At 36.6% G+C, this 16,328-nt stretch overlaps 1 protein-coding gene across 4 annotated transcripts in view; it reads left to right on the plus strand.

The window, feature by feature from the left end:
• Positions 1–16,328, plus strand: part of RNGTT (RNA guanylyltransferase and 5'-phosphatase) — a 242,835-nt gene that overhangs the window by 77,490 nt on the left and 149,017 nt on the right. For all 4 annotated transcript variants that reach the window (XM_024747399.1, XM_024747414.1, XM_024747405.1 and 1 more), the window contains exon 11: positions 9,891–10,055. In XM_024747399.1, the coding sequence (XP_024603167.1) occupies positions 9,891–10,055 (165 nt within the window). The remainder of the gene's footprint in view (positions 1–9,890; positions 10,056–16,328) is intronic.

Raw genomic sequence — 16,328 nt, forward strand, 5'->3', positions numbered from 1 at the left:
GTTGAAGTTTAACATTGTCATTTTTACTCCACTTTCTTTTCAGTAAGGAATAAATCATTACAGATTCAGTAGGAGTTTCTTGTGCACACCTCTCTCATTCCATTCTTGACCATCTTATCCAGAAGCAGATTCTACCCTGAATTTGATGTTTATTATTCCCATGAATGTTTTTAATACCTTTACTACCTATGTGTAGATCTGTAAGATATATGTGGTGTATTCTTTTGCAGTGTTTCTACTGTTATATAAATGTCATTGTACTACTGTACTGTGGTACCCAACATTTCGTCCACCTTATTTTGTTGATATTTATTTGTGTTAATACATACAGGTTTAGTTCACTCACTTTAATTAGTATTTTATTACATTGTATAAATATACAGAATTTATCTTTTTTCCATTTGATGGACATTTGGGTTTCCATATTTTGCTGTTATACTACTATTGCATGGAACAGTTTTATATACTTTTTATTGTGTGTGTATGTCCAGGTTTCTCTAGGATAGTTCTCATTCTTGGGATACAATCATCTAGGAAGCGTTTTAAAAAGCCAGTCCCTCATCCCTACATCATGGAGATTCTGATTAAACTGGCGACTTCAGCTTTTTTGTTGTGTTGCTAAATTCCCCTCAGAAGTAGTTGTACCACTTTACCACAGTTGGTATTATCAGATTTTAAGATCTTTGTCAATTGGATTGTTTTAATTTGCTTTCCTGGTTACTAATAAAGTTAAGCATATTTCATGTTTATTTTTACTTGTTTGAATTTTTCTTCTGTGATTTAACTGCAAGTTTGAATAATCTTCTAATAGCTATCTTTTCTGGATTCTAATTCTTTCTTAGTTATATATGTGGCAAACAATATGTTTTCCATATTAATATCTATTGATTCACAGAAGATTTTCATTTTAATGAAATCCAGCTCACTATATCTCAAAGTTTGTGCTTTTGATTCTTGTTTAGGAGATTCAACCATATTTTCCTGTAAAAATGATTAATTCATGCTTTTCATCTCTTGGTCTGTAATCATTCATTCAGTAAGGATTTATTGAGTACCGTTTGCTTTATTTCATTGATTTTTAAAATTTTAATTTTTTTTGCATTTTTGAATTTTACTTTATTTTTTTATACAGCAGGTTCTTATTAGTCATCCATTTTATACATATTAGTGGATACATGTCAATCCCAATCTCCCAATTCATCACACACACACCCCACCACCACCACTTTCCCCCCTTGGTGTCCATACGTTTGTTCTCTACATCTGTGTCTCCATTTCTACCCTGCACACCAGTTCCTCTGTACCATTTTTCTAGGTTCCACATATATGCGTTAATATATGATATTTGTTTTTCTCTTCCTGACTTGCTACACTCTGTATGACAGTCTCTAGATCCATCCACGTCTCTACAAATGACCCAGTTTCGTTCCTTTTTATGGCTGAGTAATATTCCATTGTATATATGTACCACATCTTCTTTATCTCTTTGTCTGTCGATGGGCATTTAGGTTGCTTCCATGACCTATTATAAATAGTGCTGCAATGAATATTGGGGTGCATGTATCTTTTTCAATTATGTTTTTCTCTGGATATATGCCCAGTAGTGGGATTGCTGGGTCATATGGCAATTCTATTTTTAATTTTTTAAGGAACCTCCATACTGTTCTCCATAGTGGCTGTATCAATTTACATACCCACCAACAGTGCAAGAGGGTTCCCTTTTCTCCACACCCTCTCCAGCATTTGTTGTTTGTAGATTTTTCTGATGATGCCCATTCTAACTGGTGTGAGGTGATACCTCACTGTAGTTTTGTTTTGCATTTCTCTAATAATTAGTGATGTTGAGCAGCTTTTCATGTGCTTCTTGGCCATCTGTATGTCTTCTTTGGAGAAATGTCTGTTTAGGTCTTCTGCCCAATTTTGGATTGGGTTGTTTGTTTTTTTGATATTGAGCTTCATAAGTTGTTTATATATTTTAGAGATTAATTCTTTGTCCATTGATTCATTTGCAAATATTGTCTCCCATTCTGAGGGTTGTCTTCTCATCTTGTTTGTAGTTTCCTTTGCTTTGCAAAAGCTTTTAAGTTTCATTAGGTCTCATTTGTTTATTTTTGTTTTTATTACCATTACTCTAGAAGGAGGATCAAAAAAGACCTTGCTGTGATTTATGTCAAAGAGTGTTCTGCCTGTGTTTTCCTCTAAGAGTTTTATAGTGTCCAGTCTTACATTTAGGTCTCTCTAATCCATTTTGAGTTTATTTTTGTGTATGGTGTTAGGGAGTGTCCTTATTTCATTCTTTTACCTGTAGCTGTCCAGTTTTCCCAGTACCATTAATTGAAGAGACTGTCTTTTCTCCATTGTATATCCTTGCCTCCTTTGTCATAGATTAGTTGACCATAGGTGTGTGGGTTTACCTCTGAGCTTTCTATCCTGTTCCACTGATCTATATTTCTGTTTTTGTGCCAGTACCATACTGTCTTGATTAGTGTAGCTTTGTCGTATAGTCTGAATTCAGGAAGTCTGATTCCTCCAGCTCCGTTTTTTACCCTCAAGACTGCTTTGACTATTTGGGGTCTTTGTGTCTTCATACAAAGTGTGAAATTGTTTGTTCTAGTTCTGTAGAAAATGCCATTGGTAATTTGATAGGGATTGCATTGAATCTGTAGATTGCTTTGGGTAGTATAGTCATTTTCACAATATTGATTCTTCCAATCCAAGAACATGGTACATCTCTCCATCTGTTTGTATCATCTTTAATTTCTTTCATCAGTGTCTTATAGTTTTCTGTATACAGGTCTTTTGTCTCCCTAGGTAGGTTTATTCCTAGGTGTTTTATTCTTTTTGTTACAATGGTAAATGGGAGTGTTTTCTTAATGTCTCTTTCAAATTTTTCATTATTAGTATATAGGAATGCAAGAGATTTCTGTGCATTCATTTTGTATCCTGCTACTTTTTTACCAAATTCATTGATTAGCTCTAGTAGTTTTCTGGTGGCACCTTTAGGATTATCTATGTATAGTATCATGTCATCTGCAAATAGTGACAGTTTTACTTCTTCTTTTCCAATTTGGATTCCTTTTATTTCTTTTTCTTCTCTGATTGCCGTGCCTAAGACTTTCAAAACTATGTTGAATAATAGTGGAAAGAGTGGACATCGTTGTCTTGTTTCTGATCTTAGAGGAAATGCTTTCAGTTTTTCACCATTGAGAATGATGTTTGCTGTGGGTTTGTCGTATATGGCCTTTATTATGTTGAGGTAGGTTCCCTCTATGCCCGCTTTCTGGAGAGTTTTTATCATAAGTGGGTGTTGAATTTTGTCGAAAGCTTTTTCTGTATCTATTGAGATGATCATATGGTTTTTCTCCTTCAATTTGTTAATATGGTTTATCACATTGATTGATTTGTGTATGTTGATGAATCCTTGCATTCCTGGTATAAACCCCACTTGATCATGGTATATGATCCTTTTAATGTGTTGTTGGATTCTCTTTGGTAGTATTTTGTTGAGGAGTTGTCCATCTATATTTATCAGTGATAGTAGTCTGTAATTTTCTTTTTTTTGTAGTATCTTTGTCTGGTTTTGGTATCAGGGTGATGGTGGCCTCATAGAATGAGTTTGGGAGTGTTCCTCCCTCTGATATATTTTGGTAGAGTTTGAGAAAGATAGGTGTTAGCTCTTCTCTAAATGTTTGATAGAATTCACCTGTGAAGCCATCTGGTCCTGGACTTTTGTTTCTTGGAAGGTTTTTAATCACAGGTTCAATTTCATTACTTGTGATTGGTCTGTTCATATTTTCTGTTTCTTCCTGGTTCAGTCTTGGAAGGTTATAGCTGTCTAAGAATTTGTACATTTCTTCCAGGTTGTGCATTTTATTGGCGTAGAGTTGCTTATAATAGTCTCTAAGGATGCTTTGTATTTCTGTGGTGTCTGTAGCAACTTCTCCTTTTTCATTTCTAATTTTATTGATTTGAGTCTCTCCCTCTTTTTCTTGATGAGTCTGGGGAATGGTTTATCAGTTTTGTTTATCTTCTCAAAGAACCAGCTTTTAGTTTTATTGATCTTTGCTGTTTTTTTCTTTGTATCTATTTCATTTATTTCTGCTCTGATCTTTATGATTTCTTTCCTTCTACTAACTTTGGGTTTTGTATGTTCTTCTTTCTCTAGTTCCTTTAGGTGTAAGGTTAGATTGTTTATTTGAGATTTTTCTTGTTTCTTGAGGTTGGCTTGTATAGCTATAAACTTCCCTCTTAGAACTGCTTTTGCTGCATCCTATAGGTTTTGGATCGTCATGTTTTCGTTGTCATTTGTCTCTAGGTGTTTTTTGGTTTCCTCTTTAATTTCTTCAGTTATCTCTTGGTTATTTAGTAATGTATTCTTTAGCCTCCATGTGTTTGTGTTTTTTAATGTTTTTTCCCTGTAATTCATTTCTAATCTTATTGCGTTGTGGTCAGAAGAGATGCTTGATATGATTTCAGTTTTCTTAAATTTACTGAGGCTTGATTTGTGACCCAAGATGTGATCTATCCTGGAGAATATTCCATGTGCACTTGAGAAGAAAGTGTAATCTGCTGTTTTGGGATGGAAGGTCCTATAAATATCAATTAAATGTATCTGGTCTTTTGTGTCATTTAAAGCTTGTGTTTACTTATTAATTTTCTGTTTGGATGATCTGTCCATTGGTGTAAGTGAGGTGTTAAAAGTCCCCCACTATTATTGTGTTACTGTCAATTTCCTCTTTTACAGCTGTTAGCAGTTGCCTTATGTATTGAGGTGCTCCTGTGTTGGGGCATATATATTTACAATTGTTATATCTTCTTCTTGGTTTGGTCCCTTGATTATTATGTAGTGTCCTTCCTTGTCTCTTGTAACGTTCTTTATTTTAAAGTCTATTTTATCTGATATGAGTATTGCTACTCCAGCTCCCTTTTGATTTCCATTTGCATGAAATGTCATTTTCCATCCCCTCACTTTCAGTCTGTATGTGTCCCTAGGTCTGAAGTGGGTCTCTTGTAGACAGCATATATATGGTCTTGTTTTTGTTTCCATTCAGCGAGCTTGTGTCTTTTGGTTGGAGCATTTAATCCATTCACGTTTAAGGTAATTATCGATACGTATGTTCCTTTAACCATTTTCTTAATTGTTTTGGGTTTGTTTTTGTAGGTCCTTTTCTTCTCTTGTGTTTTCCAGTTGGAGAAGTTCCTTTAGCATTTGTTGTAGAGCTGGTTTGGTGGTGCTGAATTCTCTTAGCTTTTGCTTGTCTGTAAAGCTTTTGATTTCTCCAGTGAATCTGAATGAGATCCTTGCTGGGTAGAGTAATCTTGGTTGTAGGTTCTTCCCTTTCATCACTTTAAATATATCATGCCACTCCCTTCTTGCTTGTAGAGTTTCTGCTGAGAAATCAGCTGTGGGAGTTCCCTTGTATGTTATTTGTTGTTTTTCCCATGCTGCTTTCAGTAATTTTTCTTTGTCTTTATTTTTTGCCAATTTGACTACTATGTGCCTCAGTGTGTTTCTCCTTGGATTTGTCCTGCCTGGGACTCTCTGGGCTTCCTGGACTTCGGTGGCTATTTCCTTTCCCATGTTATTTAAGTTTTCGACTATAATGTCTTCATATATTTTCTCGGGTCCTTTCTCTCTCTCTTCTCCTTCTGGGACCCCTGTAATGCGAATGTTGTTGTGTTTAATGTTGTCCCAGAGGTCTCTTAGGCTGTCATCATTTCTTTTCATTCTTTTTTCTTTATTCTCTTTTGTGGCAGTGAATTCCACCATTCTGTCTTCCAGGTCACTTATCCGTTCTTCTGCCTCAGTTACTCTGCTATTGATTCCTTCTAGTATATTTTTCATTTCAGTTATTGTTTTGTTCATCTCTGTTTGTTTGTTCTTTAATTCTTCTAGGTGTTTGTTCTCTAATTCTTCTAGGTCTTTGTTAAACATTTCTTGCATCTTCTTGATCTTTGCCTCCATGCTTTTTCCGAAGCCCTGGATCACCTTCCTTATAATTATTCTGAATTCTTTTTCTGGAAGGTTGCCTATCTCCACTTCGTTTGGTTGTTTTTCTGGGGTTTTATCTTGTTCCTTTTTCTGGTACATAGATTTCTGCCTTTTCATATTGTCTATCTTTCTGTGAATGTGCTTTTTGTTCCACGCTGCAGGATTGTAGTTCTTTTTGCTTCTGCAGTCTGCCCTCTAGTGGATGAGGGTATCTAAGAGGCTTGAGCACGTTTCCTGTTGGGAGGGACTGGTGCTGGGTAGAGCTGGGTGTTGCTCTGGTGGGCAGAGCTCAGTAAAACTTTAATCCACTTGTCTGCTGATGGGTGGGGCTGGGTTCCCTCGTGTTGCTTGTTTTGCCTGAGGTTACCCAACACTGGAGCCTACCCAGCTCTTTGGTGGGGCTAATGGCGGACCCTGGGAGGGCTCATGCCAAGGAGTACTTCCCAGAACTTCTGCTGCCAGTGTCCTTGTCCCCACGGTGAGCCACAGCCACCCCCCACTTCTGCAGGAGACCCTCCAACACTATCAGGTAGGTCTGGTCCAGTCCCTTATGGGGTCAGTGCTCCTTCCCGTAGGTCCCAATGCGCACACTACTTTGTGTATGCCCTCCAAGAGTGGAGTCTCTGTTTCTCTCAGTCCTGTCGAAGTCCTGCAATCTATTCCCAGTAGGCTTCAAAGTCTGATTCTCTAGGAATTCCTCCTCCCGTTGCCAGACCCCCAGGTTGGGAGGCCTGACATGGGTCTCAGAACCTTCACTCCAGTGTGTGGACTTCTGTGGTATAATTGCTCTCCAGTCTGTGAGTCACCCACCCAGCAGTTATGGGATTTGATTTTATTGTGATTGCGCCCCTCCTACCATCTCATGTGGCTTCTCCTTTGTCTTTGGATGTGGGGTGTCTTTTTGGTGAGTTCCAGTGTCTTCCTGTTGATTATTGTTCAGCAGTTACTTGCGATTCCGGTGCTCTCGCAAGAGGGAGTGACTAATTCATTGGTTTTTTTAAGTCACAGTTTTTCACATTTCTGATAATAGAATATATTTATAATTGAAAGTGTCATATATTTAATTCTTCAATATACTGTGGAGCTTTCATTGATGTTTAACCATTATGTTTATTTTGAATCATGAAATCAAGGTCACCCTTAGAAAAAATTTTTTTGAAATAATTGTTTGAAACTTTTCAGTTCCTTAGTTTATTATTTTGTACAGCAAGAATTTCATTGATAATTTTTTATATGTCAAGTATTAGTCTAGGTATTGAGTATGCCCAGAAGAATAGGACATAATTTCTTGCCTTCCAGGGAGTTTATAATTTAGTGCCCTGATCTTCAAAGGAGGCTACTTCTATAACAGTTCATTGGGATTTGGAAAGAAAATTGGAGAACTCCTGTTTATTCTTAATCTATTATTCAATTTTTGTCTGTTTTATAACATACAGTTGTGCATGTATGCAATTTATTAAAAATTAATATGTAGGGCTTCCCTGGTGGCGCAGTGGTTGAGAGTCCGCCTGCCGATGCAGGGGACACGGGTTCGTGCCCCGGTCCGGGAGGATCCCACATGCCGCGGAGCGGCTGGGCCCGTGAATATATTATACACAATTGTTCGAATATGTGTTTAGATTGGATACAAAATCAAAAGAAACTTGCAGGGACTTCCCTGGCAGTCCAGTGGTTAGGACTCCACGCTTCCACTTCAGGGGGCATGGGTTTGATCCCTGGTCGGTGAACTGAGATCCCACATGCTGTACGGTCAAAAGAAACAAAAGAAAAAGAAATTTGCAGACCAGTGGTGTTATGAATGGGGATATAAATATAAAGAAATATTATAATGGTATCATAAGTATAATGTCAAAGATATATGGGAGATATAGAAATATATGAGAGGTACCAGAGAGGTGAGAATATTCCAGCTTACCCTGGGTATACTTGAGTTATTTGAAGTGTGGAGTTGTAGACAGAGAAAGTGATACAGATTAATTTTGAAGGAGTGAGCCTTAGAAGTCAGGAGCATTAGATGGTTTTTAGTGTACTTGATGTATGGTGAGATGTGAGACATAGCAGGAAATGAGAATGGATTTGTGGGTAGGAGACCAGATTACCTGAATTTTAGTTCTTTGTTCTGTATATAATAGGACACTACTGAAGGGTTTTAGTTACGGTAATGATATGATCTTATTTTTATTGCTTTGAAGGATAACTCCACTGGCATCGTGGATAGTGTTTTTTTTTTTTTTTTTTTTTTTCGGGTTGCTCTCCTTCTGTCTTTTCTTTTCTTCACGCGTCCCCTGCATCGGCAGGCGGACTCCCAACCACTGCGCCACCAGGGAAGCCCGTGGATAGTGTTTTGAAGTGAGAAAGAACTCAAAACAGGGAGGCCAGTTAGTCAATAGTTATTGAGCACTTCCTGTAGTCTATTCTCAACGATTCAACACCTATCTATCAGGAGCTTCCTTTATGATAGGCAACACAGATTTGAAGGTGAACTTGATTTCAATCTATTCTAGTTGTTTTGGTGAATTTTAAAGTGAAGAGTATCTAGGAGGGAATTTAGACTACTTACAAGTTTTTAAACAATTTTTAGGCTTTTAATTTTATTTCTTAAAAAGAGGGCTTGCTTGTTTCATTTTAATTTTATCAGGGTCTCAATTCATCTAATAAATAAGCCTGACATTTTAGGTTTTTCAACCTTGTTTGATGACATAGGTGACATGGAAAAGTTTGCACATGGACTGTGTGGTTATTTACTAACTAGCATTTCTTCAGTAAATACCCTTTACAAACAGTCGTATGCCTTTATGTAAAGGGAATATATTCTACCTTATACCTAGCTCTTGCTCACTTGTCTTGCTCCATATTCTTTGCTGAGTATCAAAATTGTCATCCTTCTAAAGTTGAGAAAAAGTCATCCTTGAAGTGTACTTAATGTTCACAGATTAAGCAAGTGTTGCCACTCCTTTGTAAACAGTAGGTTGGGTAAAATGTTAGGTTGAGTGATATAGATTAGAGAAGTGAAAGAAGGCAGAAAAGATGGGAAAAATGTGTGGAAGTGTGTCCAATTGCAGAATAAAGAAAAGGGTACTTGATATACCATTGAGGTGATTCTGCTAATCCGGACCACTACTGTCACCCAGGTGATATGTTATAGCTGTATTTGTATATACCATTAGGAGTGGACAAGCCCCTACCCTCAGCTCATACAAAAGTGTACATGTGCTTTTTATTTCATGGTTCAAACCATATATATATATATATATATATATATATATATATATATATATATACACAATAATATATATACTGTATATATACATAGGGGGGAAGAAGAAAACTTTTGTTTTTGAATATATCATATAAACCTTTTCTGTATTAGTTTTCAGAGTTGAGAATGTATTTGTTTAATAAATATCTTCTACTTCTTGAAGGCTGTAAAGTGTTAGCACTTTAAACAACAAAAAACATTATAGGTGACTTTTTTGCCTATTTTGGTGTGTTGTTTGCTTGTACTTTCCTGACTGTGGATTTTAGTTTTTACACAGGCTTTACTAATTCATGTAAACAATAAAAATGATTAATGAGTATATTAATACTTTAATTCAGATGTGAAAACTTTGGATCAATTTATATTTGAGAAGATTTATACCATTTTCCCATACTCTTTTATACATTTATAATTAAAATAAGTAACTGTATGTGTGTGCATTTGCATGTTTAGGTATGCTTCTGTCATTAGTCAAATTAATCATCAGGGCTGGCACTTGTGGTTGTTCAGGCTATACACTGGGCAACTCCAAAGGATGCTGTTTATATAGACTGCTATGTATAGTGTATCAGCCTGATAATTATGCTGATAAAATAGTTTTTAGTGTTGAAATTTAAATAATTGTCTTGTTTAATTCAGGCACAGCCGGTTGGAGATTGTGATTTTAATATTCGTCTGCAGTGTATAGAACGAGAAATAATAAATCCTCGACATGAAAAAATGAAGACGGGGCTCATTGACAAAACACAGGAACCATTTAGAGTCAGAAATAAGCCATTTTTTGACATCCATGCTTCAAGAAAGGTAAAGTTTTCTAATTAATACTTGCCGTGTAACAAAACTCATCTTGGAAAAGGAATATGAATGACATTTTGAGACCCACTTGTCTTGATTTTTCCAGAAATTACTTGAATTGAATATAGCACTATATTGACAAACGTATATAATTCCCAAGTCTGCTCTTTAGCAAGATCCTTTTTTTTTTTTAAATTGAAGTATAGTTGATTTACAATGTTGTGTTAGTTTCTGGTGTACAGCAAAGTAGTTCATATATATATACATATATATATATATTTTTTTTCTTTTTCAGATTCTTTTCCATTATAGCTTATTACATGGTATTGAATATAGTGCCCTGTGCTATACTGTAGGTCCTTGTTGTTTACCTATTTTATTTTAGTAAGATTCTCAGTGACAGAAAGTTAGGTTACTTCCTTGTTTTCTTTTTTAAAAAATATTTATTTATTTGACTGTGCCGGGTCTTAGTTGCGGAATGCGGGATCTTTGTTGCCGCGTGCAGGGTCTTTGTTGTGGTGTTCGGGATCTTTACTTGTGGCATGTGGGCTCTTAGTTGGGGCATGTGGAATCTAGTTCCCTGACCAGGGATTGAACCCGGGCCCCCTGTATTGGGAGCACGGAGTCTGAACCCCTGGACCACCAGGCAAGTCCCCCTTGTTTCTTATAATAGTTTGTGATTCATGGCTATTGGTTCATATTATGTTTTTTAAAAAGCTGTAAACAGGATAGAATTGTATAGAGTGAAAATCACCTGTTAAGCCTTCTGAAGGTCAACAGTGTTTACTACGTAGTCTTATTTTAAAAATTAATTTACATATATATATACATACATGTGGAAGGTTTTCTTTTGTTATTTATTTTTGTTGTTTTGACACTGAAAACCCGAGACTTATTTCACTTAACAATACAACTTGGAAGTATTTCCATGACATGCAAAGAGATTTATAACTGCCGCATAGTATTTGACAGTAAAGATGTACCATGGAGTTATTATGTTTTGGAGGAGGGGTGGTTATGATAGAATAATATAGGAAATAATGGCAATGTAAGCAATTAAATGTTTTAAACTTTTTTCTAACATAATCTCACATGTTAGATGATGTAAGTTTTTCTTGTATTTTAACTGCTTCTACTCAAGTCCACTCAATTTGGTATTAGCCCTTGGATGTAATATTAGCAATAATCTCAGCACTGTTGAATGCCTATCTTTTCTTCTCAACAAATACAAAGTTATCATTCTACTTTCACTTATTGTGCATAATGCCTGCTTGGCATGGGACTGTTGGTTGACTTCTGGTGCCATGGCCTTCCCACAGTTCACTGCATTTGTGTCTGTTTTGGCAGCAGGAATATTATAGGGTTGCCTAAAAGAGCCATACACTTCTGTGCCCTGCCCAGTCAGTAGGGTAGGGATAACGTTAACACTTAACATGGGCCACACCTTTCTAAATTTTTAATTCATTGTAAAAGTTGGTCAGAAGCCAAATTGTTTCAGTTTGCATTCGTTTTTTTTTAAATGTATTTTGACAGCTTGTGCTGCCATAATTCAAAGTTCAGCATTTCAGAAAATGTGTCTCAGTGTAGTTTTATTAGTCAGAATCAGTGCTGCTTAGAAATGCTTAGAAAATAGTTCTTTAGGGATCTGAAGTATATAGTTACGTTGACCAACTTTTCATGTAGTTTTTCACTAGAAAAAACGATGCTCTAATTTTTCTCCTTTCTACTTAGCTTATATAACCACGCTTTGAAATCATCACAGGAAATTCTTTTTTTTCAAGCAGTTCTGTTATTTGGAATTTTACATATAAGTCTCCTCTTCCCTCCTTTTCAGTTTTTACTGTTAATTTTTTGTCCTCAATTTCTCTTACCAAAGTGTAGAGTTGCAGAATACAGAGGGAAAGCACATTTTGCAGCAGAGTTGGTCTAAAGGGTAAGACTGTAGTAACACCAAGTTATAGAATGGCAGCTACGATTGACGGGTTATTGCTCTAGAGTTGCTTATTATTTTTATGTTTGCTACTGGGAATTGTAAAATAGTGGTGTTACGAATGATGCAGCATTTGTCAGGGAAGTACCTATCATTTTTATGAGAAAGCCTAGTGTTTATGTGGTTTTTAACACATAAAATGTGTTAAAAATGCATACTTTTGGGTAGAAAGCAGTAGAATTTCATTTCTGTCTATAAAAACTTGAAGATAACTTTGATTTTAGGAGTTTATTAGCATAGCTCTATAAACAACCTCTCCATTTTGTTGAATTTGATCCGTCAAACTAGTGAAGGGATAATGAGTTGTTTAACTTTTAACTTAATATACATAAATGGGTGTTAGAATACAGCATCCTAAATAGTAATAAGAAGTAGCAGTTTCTTAAATTACAATTTATTTGTATTTCCAGTTTGAAGGCCAATTAAAAAAGAATTATTTGAATAGATTAAATGTGGTTAACAAAATTTTAAAAGTCAGACAGACAGCAGATATTTATCATCATCTCAGAAGAGTAACCACTGCTATTAGCATTTATTGTATCCATCAGAATTTCTTTATCCATGTGCAAGCAATACATTTATTTATATTCTTACCACCCTTACCCAAGAGGTGATTCTTAACGCCCTTTTCTGTACTTGCTTTTATTTACTTAATTTATTTTGTGTCCCCTTGCCCCAGTTTTGGTACATGGAGATCTCCTTCAGTCTTTTTTTTAATAGATGCACAGATTTCCATCTTATCAGTGTACCATAATTTACTTAATTAATCCATAGTCATTTGGGTTGTTTTTAGCCTGTTGATAGGTTTTTGTTTGTTTGTTTTGCATATGGATATCCAATTGTTTCTGCACCAAGTATTGAAGAGATGGTCCTTTTTTCATTGAATTTCTTTTGCATCTTTATAAAAAATAAGTTGTTATGTATGTGTGGGACTATTGCTAGATGCTCTGTTCTATGCCCTTGATGTTTTTTATCTGTCTTTGTGGTAGTTCTGTCTTGACTACCTTTGTTTATAGTAAAGATTGAAATCAGACAGACTTGATCTTCCAACGTTGTACTTCTTTTTTGAAGTTGTTTATTCTAGGCCTTTGTGTTTTCATTGAATTCTCTTGTTCCATCTGATGCTTGTTTATAATTATTTTTCAGTTGATTCTCTTGGATTTTCTGAGTATCCAGTCATATTAGGTGTAAATTGACACAGCTTTACTCTTTTAATATCTAGTTTCATAGCGTTGTGGTTGGAAATGATACTTGATATGATTTCAGTTTTTAAAAATTTACCAAGGCTTGATTTGTGACCCAAGATATGATCTATCCTGGAGAATGTTCCATGAGCACTTGAGAAGAAAGTGTATTCTGTTGTTTTTGGATGGAATGTCCTGATAATATCAATTAAGTCCATCTTGTTTAATGCATCATTTAAAGCTTGTTTTTCCTTATTTATTTTCATTTTGGTTGATCTGTCCATTGGTGAAAGCGAGGTGTTAAAGTCCCCTACTATGATTGTGTTACTGTGTATTTCTTCTCTTATGGCTGTTAGCATTTGCCTTAAGTATTGAGGTGCTCCTATGTTGGGTGCATAAATATTTACAATTGTTATATCTTCTTCTTGGATTGATCCCTTGATCATTTTGTAGTGTCCTTCTTTGTCTCTTGTAATCATCTTTATTTTAAAGTCTATTATGTCTGATATGAGAATTGCTACTCCAGCTTTCTTTTGATTTCCATTTGCGTGGAATATCTTTTTCCATTCCCTCACTTTCAGTCTGTATGTGTCCCTAGGTCTGAAGTGGGTGTCTTGTAGACAGCATATATATGGGTCTTGTTTATGTATCCATTCAGCCAGTCTATGTCTTTTGGTTGGAGCATTTAATCCATTTACATTTAAGGCAGTTATTGATATGTGTGTTCCTATTACCAGTTTCTTAGCTGGTTTGTTATTGTAGGTCTTTTCCTCATCTTATGTTTCCTGCCTAGAGAAGTTCCTTTAGCATTTGTTGTAAAGCTAGTTTGGTGGTGTGGAATTCTCTTAACTTTTTCTTGTCTGTAAAGGTTTTAATTTCTCCGTCGAATCTGAATGAGATCCTTGCCGGGTAGAGTGATCTTGGTTGTAGGTTTTTCTTTCTCATCACTTAAAATTTGTCCTGCCGCTCCCTTCTGGCTTGCAGAGTTTCTGCTGAAAGATCAGCTGTTAACCTTATGGGGATTCCCTTGTATGTTACTTGTTGTTTTTCCCTTTCTGCTTTTAATATTTTTTCTTTTTTTGATAGTTTGATTAATATGTGTCTTGGCATGTTTCTCCTTGGATTTATCCTGTCTGGCACTCTGTGTGCTTCCTGGACTTGATTGACTATTTCCTTTCTCATATTAGGGAAATTGTCAAGTATAATCTCTTCAAATATTTTCTCAGTCCCTTTCTTTTTCTCCTCTTCTTCTGGGACCCCTATAATTCATATGTTGGTGCGTTTAATGTTTTACCAGAGGTCTCTGAGACTGTCCTCAATGTGTTTTACTCTTTTTTCTTTATTCTGCTCTGCACTAGTTATTTCCACTATTTTATCTTCCAAGTCACGTATCCATTCTTATGCTTCAGTTATTCTGCTATTGTTACCTTGTAGAGAAATTTTAATTTCATTTATTGTGTTGGTCATCATTGTTTGTTTCTTCTAGGTCCTTATTAAACGTTTCTTATATTTTCTCCATTCTATTTCCAAGATTTTAGATCATCTTTACTGTCATTACTCTGAATTCTTTTTCACGTAGACTGCCTATTTCCTCTTCATTTGTTTGGTCTGGTGGGTTTTTACCTTGCTCCTTCATCTGCTGTGTATTTCTCTGTCTTCTCATTTTGCTTAACTTACTGTGTTTGGGGTCTCCTTTTCTCAGGCTGCAGGTTTGTAGTTCCCTTTGGTTTTGGTGTCTGCCCCCAGTGGGTAAGGTTGGTTCAGTGGGTTGTGTAGGCGGAGGGGACTGATGCCTGTGTTCTGGTGGGTGAGGCTGGATCTTGTCTTTCTGGTGGGCAGGTCCACGTCTGGTGGTGTGTTTTGGGGTGTCTGTGAACTTATTATGATTTTAGGCAACCTTTCTGCTAATGGGTGGGGTTGTGTTCCTGTCTTGTCAGTTGTTCTGCATAGAGTGTCCAGCACTGTAGCTTGCTGGTCATTGAGTGGAGGTGGGTCTTAGCGTTGAGGTGGAGATCTCTGGGAGAGCTTTCGCTGTTTGATATTACATGGGGCTGGGAGGTCTCTGGTGGATCAATGTCCTGAACATGGCTCTCCCACAGCAGAGGCTCAGGCCTGACACCCAGCTGAAGCACCAAGACTCTGTCAGCCACCCAGCTCAGAAGAAAAGGGAGGAAAAAAAAAAAAGAATGAAAAATGAAATAAAATAGTTATTAAAATAAAAAATATTATTAAAAATAAACAAATAAAAAAGTAAAAAAAAGCAAGAAAGAGAGCAACGAAACCAAAAAACATCCACCAATGATAACAAGTGCTAAAAGCTATACTTTAAAAAAAAAAAAAAAAGGACAGACAGAAAACCCTAGGACACATGGTAAAAGCAAAGCTATACAGACAAAATCACACAAAGAAGCATACACATACACACTCACAAAAGGAGAAAAAGGAAAAAATATATATATATTAAAAAAAAAAGGAAGAGAGAAACCAAATCAATAAACAAATCTACCATTGGTAATAAGCTGTAAATACTAAACTAAGATAAACATAAAAACAGAAACAAATTAGATGCAGAAACTAAACCTGAAGTCTACAGTTGATCCCAAAGTCCATTGCCTCAATTTTGGGATGATTGTCTATTCAGGTATTCCACAGATGCAGGTATTCCACAGATGCAGGGTACCTCAGTTTCATTGTGGAGATTTAATCTGCTGCTCCTGAGGCTGCATGGAGAGATTTCCCTTTCTCTTTGTTCGCATGGCTCCTGGGGTTCAGCTTCAGCTTTGGCCCCGCCTCTGCATGTAGGTCACCTGAGGACGTCTGTTCCCCACCCATACAGGACCAGCTTAAAGCAGCGGCTGCTTCAGGGGCTCTCGCTTACTCAGGCCGGTGTGGGGTGGGGGGAGGGAGGGGCATGGAATGCAGGGCGAGCCTGTGGCAGCAGAGGCCAGTGTGATGTACCAACAGCCTGAGGCACGCCATGTGTTCTCCTGGGGAAGTTGTCTCTGGATCTCGGGACCCTGGCAATGGTGGGCTGCACAGGTTCCTGGGAGGGGAGGTGTGGATAGTAACCTGTGCTCGCACACAGGCTTCTTGGTGGCTGCAGCAGCA

This window comes from Neophocaena asiaeorientalis, unplaced genomic scaffold, assembly GCF_003031525.2.
Source record: "Neophocaena asiaeorientalis asiaeorientalis breed wild unplaced genomic scaffold, Neophocaena_asiaeorientalis_V1.1 scaffold161, whole genome shotgun sequence".
In the NCBI taxonomy this organism is placed as follows: Eukaryota; Metazoa; Chordata; class Mammalia; order Artiodactyla; family Phocoenidae; genus Neophocaena; species Neophocaena asiaeorientalis.